Source organism: Dermochelys coriacea, chromosome 1, assembly GCF_009764565.3.
Source record: "Dermochelys coriacea isolate rDerCor1 chromosome 1, rDerCor1.pri.v4, whole genome shotgun sequence".
Classification (NCBI taxonomy): domain Eukaryota; kingdom Metazoa; phylum Chordata; order Testudines; family Dermochelyidae; genus Dermochelys; species Dermochelys coriacea.
Window position 1 is genome coordinate 200,845,546 of NC_050068.2, and position 9,140 is coordinate 200,854,685.

Genomic DNA, 9,140 nt, shown 5'->3' on the forward strand with positions numbered 1-9,140 from the left:
CCATGATTGCTGAAAAAAAGCTTGAAAACATAAATTCTGAAGGCTCAAAACCCAGAAGATGAAAAGAACCCTAAATTTTTTTTTTTTTTTTTTTTTTAAAAACAACTCAGGATATTTAAGCCAATCTTGTGATTTTTAGATTCCTGACTCTTGATTTTGTACACTTGGGGCTGGTAATACTGGAACAGAGGTCTACTACCAGCATTACAGTTAGTCACAGATATAGCTGCAGGCAAGCTGAATGAATATAGGGTAGGGTGTCCAGAGACCGGAGTTCTTCCAATCCCAAATCTGCCACTGTCATCTTGTATAAATTTGAACCAGCCACTTAACCTCTCTATGCCTCAATTATCCCATGAGTGAAATGAGAATAACAACCCTTATCCATCTTAAAGTGTTTTGATATCTATGGCAACAAGTCCTATTAAAGTTCAAATTATTGTAATTAATTAATTAATAAATCATTATTAAAATTAGGGATGTGTCATTATAAATCTACTCAGTTTCCATCATAAATCTACTCAGCTCTGAAAAATGCTTCAGGCTGAAAGGTGAGTATGAAGATTTCAATCTGAGAAACATCAAGGGTCTACTGGCAGCATGTTGCTGCAGTTCTCAGTGTTTGTAGTACAGTGGTGGTGTTTGTGTACTATGCCACAGGGATTGAAAGTGCTGAGGAAGTTCAGAGATCAGAATTTTTGTCTTTGATTCTCATTACCAGGCTTTCACACTGACTAGTCCAGGAAGCATTTGTACTGGTTCATCAGCGAGGTGTCTTTGCAACAATTGTTTGTCAGATGAATTTTTAACAGCATTTCCTAAACTGCTAGAATTAAGGAGTATAGATTGTTACTGTATTTGAAAACCAAGGTCTCAAGCTTTCAGATGATATAGTTCAAGGAGTTCAATTTATATTAGTTCTGGACATAGTGACCACTAAAATCATGTCAGAATTCAAATGGAAAAAAGGCAAAATGTTAACCAGAATATTATTTTTAGATTCAATGTTTCACAATTTGCCAGAGCTGGAAACTAATGCTGTTCCTTTCAGTCCTACTGGTTCACAAGTTATTAGTCTATAAAACTACATCAGGCCTATACTGGTCTCTCAGCCTTGCTTTATTGGCACACATCCAGGGTTAAAACCAAGTTTTCTTTCACTTTCAGCCACCAGTGCTTTTAGGCTGTGGAGCTTCAAAGAGGAGCTCCACATTCTCTCAAACTACCTTCTTCCTGGCCATGCTGCTCATAAGCCACATCCGGTCTCAGGACAGGGAGATACAAGCAGACGTGCCTCTCAGTCTTATCATAAATAAGTTGTTAATCGGCAATTTTGCTGACACAAAGGAGTCCCACAAGTCGTCAGTAAAGTTGTCAGAAAACAGAGCTCGGAGCGCTTTGAAAATGCAAAGTGTGGTGTTATTGTGGCTTTAGAAGAAGGAATAGGGTGACTAGGTGTCAGGTTTTTGACTGGACCATCCGGTCACAAAAGGATCCTGGCAGCTCCGGTTAGCACTGCTGACTGGGCCATTGATTGTCTGGTTGGCGGCGCCACACAGCAGGGCTGGCAGGCTCCCCGCTAGCATCCACTCCACACAGCTCCCGGGAAGCAGCCTGCATGTCCACCATCTAGTTCCTACGTGTAGGGCAGAGGTGGACAACCTAGGGCACACGGGCCAGATCTGGCCCCATGGTTAACTTAATCAGGCCTGCGGCACCCCCACAGGGCAGGATCCAGGAATGTCGGCTTGCCCCATTGCTGAGGGGGAAACGGAGCCACTGCACCAGCTTGTCCTGCTGTGGGGGGAAGTCCGAAGCTTTGCACCCACCCCCCACAGGGCTGGAGCCACAAGTGCCAGCTTTGCCCCGCTGCAGGTGGAAGCCCTGAGCCTTCGTGCTCCCCAGGTCAGAGGAGTGGACCGCGATTGATTTTTTTTTTTTTCCTGTGGGTCAATGGCCCATGACAGAAAAAAGGTTCCTCACCCCAGAGCCCCCACCCTCCCACGCCCAAACCTCCTGTCCCAGCCCTGATCCCCCTCCTGCCCTCTGAACCCCTCAGTCCCAGCCGGGAGCACCCTCCTGCACCCCAAACCCTGCACCTCCATCCAGAGCTTTTACCCCCCCCACACCGTAACCCCAAGCCTACAGCCCCCTCCCACACCCCAAATCCCTCATCCCCCAGCCCCACATCAGAGTTTGCACTCCCAGCTGGAGCCCTCCTCCCCCACACACACCCCAGCCCTGAGCCCCTTCCCATACCCTGAACCCCTCATTTCTGGCCCCACCACTGAAACCACATCCCAGCCCAGAGCCCATACCTCCTCCCACATCCCAACTCTTGTCTCAGCCTGGAGCCCCCTCCCATACTCCTAACCCCTTGGGTTCCCCCACCCAGCCTGGAGCCCCCTCCTGCACCCCAAGCCCCTTGTCCCTGGGCCCACCCAAAAGCCTGCACCCCCATGGGGAGCCCTCACCCCCTCCCATACCCCAGCCCCCTTAACCAGCCTGGTGAAAATGAGTGAGTGTGTGACAATGGGGAGAACGAGTGACAGGGGGTGGGGGTGGAGTGAGCAGGGGCGGGGCCTCAGAGGAGGGGCAGGGCATGGCAGGGCTTTGGGGGAGGGGCAGGGCAGGGGTGGGGCAAGGGTGTTCAGTTCTGTATGAGAAGAAAGTTGGCAACCCTAAAAATGAATAGAATCTTCAGGGAATGGGAGCTGACAGCTGGAGGAAGCAGTTTGGTTTAGGTTAGACTGATGGACTGACCTGAGTTCAGATGCTCTGTATACATGTTAATTATGTATCCAATAAAGACTATTAAATTACTAGCAATGGGTTATTATTAAGACTAGTGGATTACCTAAATATAAAACAACATACAGAGCTGCCATCAGGATCAAATGATGCCTTTATCTGAATGTGGGATAGATAAACCGTACATTCAGAAGCGTCACAGTGCATAACCCAATGCAGAGCTAGCATCTTTCTTTCTTTGCAATTTGTACTCCTATATTTCCCCCTTTTCTTTATCAAAACAAAATGGTATTTCAATGCACAAGGCTACATAAATGTAGTGCTGTGGCTGATATTTTAAATGTATAAAAATCAGGAAATTAAATGATGACTAGAAAATATTTCACTGTTACATACTGGAGACCTTGGAAAGGGGCATATCTAGTGGTTAGGGCAGGAGACTGGGAATCAGGAGAACTGAGTTCTATTCCTGGCTTTGCCACAGACTCCCTTTGTGACCTTGGATGATTCACTTCACCTCTTTGTGCCTTTATTTCCACATCTATACAATGAGAACAATAATGCCAAGTTTTGTTCAGCACTGTGAGAGACTCAGAAAAAAAGGAACAATAACTTCAAAATGTAATTATACTGTAATAACTAGTGATGAGCTAGAGGTGGGGTAGAGCAACAAAACTCTAAATCACTGGATGATTTGTTGTGTGTGAACATGGAAATAAAATCAGCCAACTTTTGTAGGAAACTTTTGGGCCCCACAAGCCTTTCAGCAAAATTGAAACTCGTGCTATCTGTGGATAGGTGTGAAGTATTTGAGGCTGAATTTTGTGCTTTGATAACAAAAGTTTATAACATTGATCTGATTATATGATAACTGGATTGTTGAACACCCTCTTCCCTGTCCCTTTTCCCCATGAATGAGGCTAAATGAAAAATTGCTGGTATTGTTCTGAGTTCCCCTTTGAAAATGGCAAGTCACGCCCAGCTCTAGTTATAACCTTTTCAGTTCAGAACTTTCAGCCAATTATTGCACTTTTCTACAGCTTTGATTTTGAATTTAAAGCCACTTTTTTTTCTGGAAAAGTGAGTTTCACCTCACTCGTTCTTTTCTCCAAGATCAACTGCCTTATATCCCATTCCTTTACATTGTTTGATTTCTTTCCACCTGGGAGAATTTGCTCCTTTCCACAACTATCCTATCCTTTCTTGATTCCTTCTCCATTTCTATCTAGCACAGTAACCATGAACAGTAAGAACATAAACATATCATATTCTGCCCACCCCTGACTTTTTAGACTGTTGAGTTAATGGAGACCTTCCATGATGACTGAAACATTAGACTACCGTTAAACTTGGATAAAACCTCTACTCACCTTCTGTTGTGGACACATTTGGCTTCTTTGTGTCCAGCTCTGTTTCAGGATCTTTGGAAATGTCAAACTTCTCTCCATCTGCCAAGTCTGGCTGGCTTAAGTTGTCACCAGGTATAGTCCCCTCAATACCCTCTTTCTCCGATTCTTCCTTTCCTTTATAAGCAACAATATGACATTGAGACAAATCTGTGTTTCTCTTAGCCTGCATCTTTTTTCATAGAACTATTGCAATACTTGCTCAAAATACTCTTGAGAGGGCTAGCAGGTGCAAGCATATGCAACAACAGTTCAGAATTAAATTTTCATTTAAAAAAATGAATCTTCTTATCATTATGATGACAAAGAAAATATTCCAAATGTGAATCAAATATAACGCAATGCAGCATTGTTCACAGTTCTAGTACCTCTGCTGTTGCTCATAGCTTTGCCAAGCTGCAACAGGGTAAAATTAACATGATTGGTCAATTTCATCACTGCTATTCAGAATCCTGGGGATGGCATTATTATTATTCACTATTTCTATCACAGTTTAGTTATGAAGCTGTCTATTTCCTCCTCCTGCTGCTGCTATTTGACAAAACATAAATAATATTCAGGGGTACTGGGAGTTTTTTGTATTTTGTTCTACTGTCTCTTCCTCTTTTCTTTAGAAAAACAAAAAAAGATAATCTGTGTAACATTACATAAATGCAGTGCTCTGGCTGATATTTTAAATGTATAAAAGTCAAGAAATTAAATAATGACAGAAATATATTCCACTGTTACACTGTTGGAAACCTTGGAAAAGAGCATATCTAGTGGTTAAGGTAGGCAACTGAGTGTCAGAAGATCTGGGTTCTAGTCCTGGCCCTGCCACAGACTCCTTGGGTAACACATTTGGCCTTGCTGTGCCTCAGTTTCTACATCTGTAAAATGGGAATAATAAAACCAACTTTTTTCAGCACCATGAGGGGCTCATAAAAAAAGGAGCTATACATGCAAAATGTAATTATATTGTAATGACTAGTGATTAGCTGTGAAACCCTAAGCCATGTCAAACTTGGCTGATTTCATTTTATGTTCACACTCGCAATCAGCCAACATTTGTAGGAAAATTTTGGACTCTACAAGCCTTTCAGCAAAACTGAAACTTTCACTATATCTGGATAGGTATCGAGCATTTGAGGCTGAATTTTGTGCTTTCATAACAAAGTTCATAGATTCACAGAATGTAAGGCCAGAAGAGACCACTCTTATCTGGATAACACAAGCCACAGGACTTCCCTGAATGAACTGCTGCTTGAATTAGAGCATATGTTTTAGAAAAACATCCAAGCTGGATTTAAAAATTGCCAGTGATGGAAAATCCTCTACAAACCTGGGGAAATTGTTGCACTGGTTTACTACACTTGCTGTTAAAAAATTTACATCTTTATTTCCAGTCTGAATTTGTTTAGCTTCAACCTCATGACACTGGATTTGTTATGCTTTTCTCTGCTACATTGAAGAGTACATTATCAAATATTTGTTCCCCATGTAGGTATTTATGAACTGTGATCAAGTCACCCCTTCAATTTCTCTTTGTTGAGCTAAATAGGTTGAGCTCCTTGAGTCTTATCACTACAAGGCATGATGGCTCTGTTCTGAACTCTCACCAGTTTATCGACATCCTTCTAGAATTGTGGGCACCGACACTGGACACACTATTCCAGTAGTGGTTGCACCAGTGCCAAATACAGAGGTAATACAACCTTCATATTCCTACTTCATATTCACCTGCTTATACATCCAAGAATTGCATTAGCCCTTTTGGCCTTAGCATCACATGCAGAGCACATGTTTAGCCAATTACCCACCCAGACCCGCAAGTCTTTCTCAGAGTCTCTGCTTCCCAGGATAGTCTCCCCCATTCTGTAATTATGGTTTGCATTCTTTGCTCCCAGATGTATAACTTTATATTTGGCTATATGAAAACAAATATTGTTTGCTTGCACCCAGTGACTCAGCTCAATGAGCAATCCAGATTTCTCTGTACCAGTACATTAACAGTTGATCTGATTATATGACAACAAGATTGTTGAACACCCTCTCCCCTGTCCCTTATCCAATGTATGAAACAAAATGAAATATTGCTGGTTATGTTTTGAGTTCCTCTTTGAAAATGGCAAGCCAGCTCTAGTTACAACCTTTCAGTTCTGAACTTCCTGCCAATTATTACACTTTTCTACAAGTTTTTAATTTAAAGGCACTTTGCTGGAAAAATGAGTTTCACACCACTCATTCTTTTCTTCAGGGTCAGCTGCCTTATATCCTGTTTCTCTTTACAGTGTTGGACTTCTTTCGACTTGGGAGAACTTATTCTTTTCCACAACTTTCCTCTACTTCCTTGATTCCTTCTCCATTCCTATCCAGCAGAGTAACTAGGAGCAGTAAGAACATCACTACATCATATTCTGCCCACCACTGTCTTTTTAGACTATTGAGTTAATGGAGATCTTACACAACGACTGAAATATTAAACTGTCATCAGACTTGGAGAAAACCTCCACTCACCTTCTGCTGAGGACTCATTTGGCTTCTCTGTGTCCAGCTCTGTTTCAGGATCTGTGGAAATGTCAGACTTCTTTCCATCTTCTAAATCCACTTGTCTTGACTCCTCTGACTCTTCCTTTTCTTTGTGAACAAGAGTATGGAATTGAGACAAATCTCTGTGCTTCTGTTAGCCTGCCTCTTTTATCATAGAACTACATGATACTAGCTCACCGTTCTCATGAGAGGGACAACAGATGCTAGCATGTGCAACAGCAATTCTGCAGAATTAATTTTTTTTAAAGTTAATCTTCTTGTACTTATGATTATTACAAAGAAAATCTTCCCAATGTGAATCAAGTGTAACTCAAGGAGTGTTGCCTTTTGTTCTAATAGTCTTCTGTTGCTCATTGTTTTGCCAAGCTGCAGCAACGTGAAATTAACATAACTCATTAGTTTCATGGCTGTTATTCAGAACTTTAGAAGTATTATTAAGTATTATTATGTATTTATTTGAATTGCAGATTAGTTGGGAAGCTCTTCATGTCCTGCTGCTGCAATGGAAAATTATTAGTAACGGAGGTGGGCACTGGAGCTATTCACAGGGGAAGAGAACCCAAATTATGCACTGTAAGGGAGAGGTATAGTAGCAGAGAACTCCTTCCTCTCTTCTCTCTCTCTCCCCAGCAACAACCAGGATTCTGAGACCCTCTTTCTTATAGTACTTATATGGTTCTGGTGGGAGAAAAGATAGAAAACGCTCTGCCTCCAGCAGGTTGGGGGGAAGCTTAGTCAGGGACTGGTATTCAAAGATAGGGCTATCAAACAGGGTCCAGGCACAGTCAGAGCTGTCCCTGGGGTAGGGCGAATTGGGGCAACCGCTCCGGACCCTGCGCTATGGGGGTGCCCCACGGTCGGTCCTGGAAGAGACGAGTCCATCACTGCCATTCTGTGCCCCACACCCCCGCTAGGGATGGCCCTGGGCACAGCACCCTCTCCCTTCCCAGCATGATTTGAGGGCTTCAGCCAGAGGTCAGGGGGTCTATTACAGGAGTGGGTGGGGGGAGGTTCTGTGGGCCCCCCCGCCGCCACCTGGCCCCGGGGCTCCAATCCGTTCTCGGGCAAGCTCCGTCTCTACTCTCGTTACACGCGGCTCCTCTCAGTAACGGGGGGCGTTGGGCCCTGTGCTAAAAGAAAGCCCAGAACAGGGGTGCCCCCGGCACTGCCGCTGCTCATTCACTGCCCCCAACAGCTGGAGACGAAACCAGGGGAACGTGCCCCCGCGCTCGGTACCTGACGCGGCCCGCGGCCCCTCCGCCTCCATCTCTGGTTTACCCGGTTGCTAGGCAGCCGCTTCCGGGGCCCGGCGCCTCCTGGGAATTGTAGTTCGAACGGCCGCGCCGCGGGCTGGGGCTCGGGCTCCGAACGAGGCCCCGGCAAGGTGACTGGAGCCGGGCAAGCGCGCGCGGGCGCACGCGCAGAGCAGCCCAGAAGAATGTGCCGGGGTAGGAGCTGGAGGTTTCCTGGTTCTGTGGCCGGCCAGGCTTGTGTCATAAACAGTCCTAGTGGTTGCTATTTTACAGAGGCAAATGCATCCGATGAAGTGAGCTGTAGCTCACGAAAGCTTATGCTCAAACAAATGCGTTAGTCTCTAAGGTGCCACAAGTCCTCCTTTTCTTTTTGCGAATACAGACTAACACGGCTGCTACTCTGAAACACACATGCGCACTGACACACACACCGCTTTCTTGAGGATTTTCAGGGAGGGAGGGGACTGGATTGGCCACGTGAGTGATTTTTTTTTTTTCAAAACTAACAAAAAGTTGTTTAAAGGATTGTAACATTTCAACCCCTCGATTGTCTTTAACATTTTTTTAAAACTTTAAAATAGTTTTTTAAACATTTAAAATAAATCTTTGTGCTTATCTGGGTTTCTTTTTATTATTATTGATAAACAAAGTGGGGTGGTTGATCTTTAAATATTCAGGGTAAATAGGACTAATCTCCTGAGATGGGATATTAGATGAATGGGATCTGAGTTACCCAGGAAAGAATTTTCTGTAGTATCTGGCTGGTGAATCTTGCCCATATGCTCAGGATTTAGCTGATCCCCATATTTGGGGTCGGGAAGGAATTTTTCTCCAGGGCAGATTGGAGAGGCCCTGGAGGTTTTTCGCCTTCCTCTGTAGCATGGGGCATGGTTGACTTGAGGGAGGCTTCTCTGCTCCTTGAAGTCTTTAAACCATGATTTGAGGACTTCAATAGCTCAGACATAGGTGAGGTTTTTCGTAGGAGTGGGTGGGTGAGATTCTGTGGCCTGCACTGTGCAGGAGGTCGGACTAGATGATCAGAATGGTCCCTTCTGACCTTAGTATCTATGAATCTATGGTTGTGTGGCCGTAAAACCTCTTTCATGTCTTTAGCTTCCATGATCCTAGGTAGTAGGTAGGGGTATAATCTTAACTATTCCCTTTAAACTGGAGTTGGGCTCAAACTGCAAAATGTAGATTT

The 9,140-nt window shown here is 44.1% G+C and overlaps 1 protein-coding gene across 2 annotated transcripts in view; it reads right to left on the minus strand.

Annotated features, from left to right (window-relative positions):
* The window catches only part of CFAP44 (cilia and flagella associated protein 44), a 77,895-nt gene extending 69,908 nt beyond the window's left edge, over nucleotides 1-7,987 (minus strand). For both annotated transcript variants that reach the window (XM_038412846.2, XM_038412824.2), the window contains exons 1-3: nucleotides 7,923-7,987; nucleotides 6,654-6,773; nucleotides 4,122-4,274 (exon numbers count right to left, since the gene is read on the minus strand). In XM_038412846.2, coding sequence (XP_038268774.1) covers nucleotides 4,122-4,274; nucleotides 6,654-6,773; nucleotides 7,923-7,953 — 304 coding nt within the window. In that variant the 5' untranslated portion in view covers nucleotides 7,954-7,987. The remainder of the gene's footprint in view (nucleotides 1-4,121; nucleotides 4,275-6,653; nucleotides 6,774-7,922) is intronic.
* Nucleotides 7,988-9,140: the final 1,153 nt, after the last annotated feature.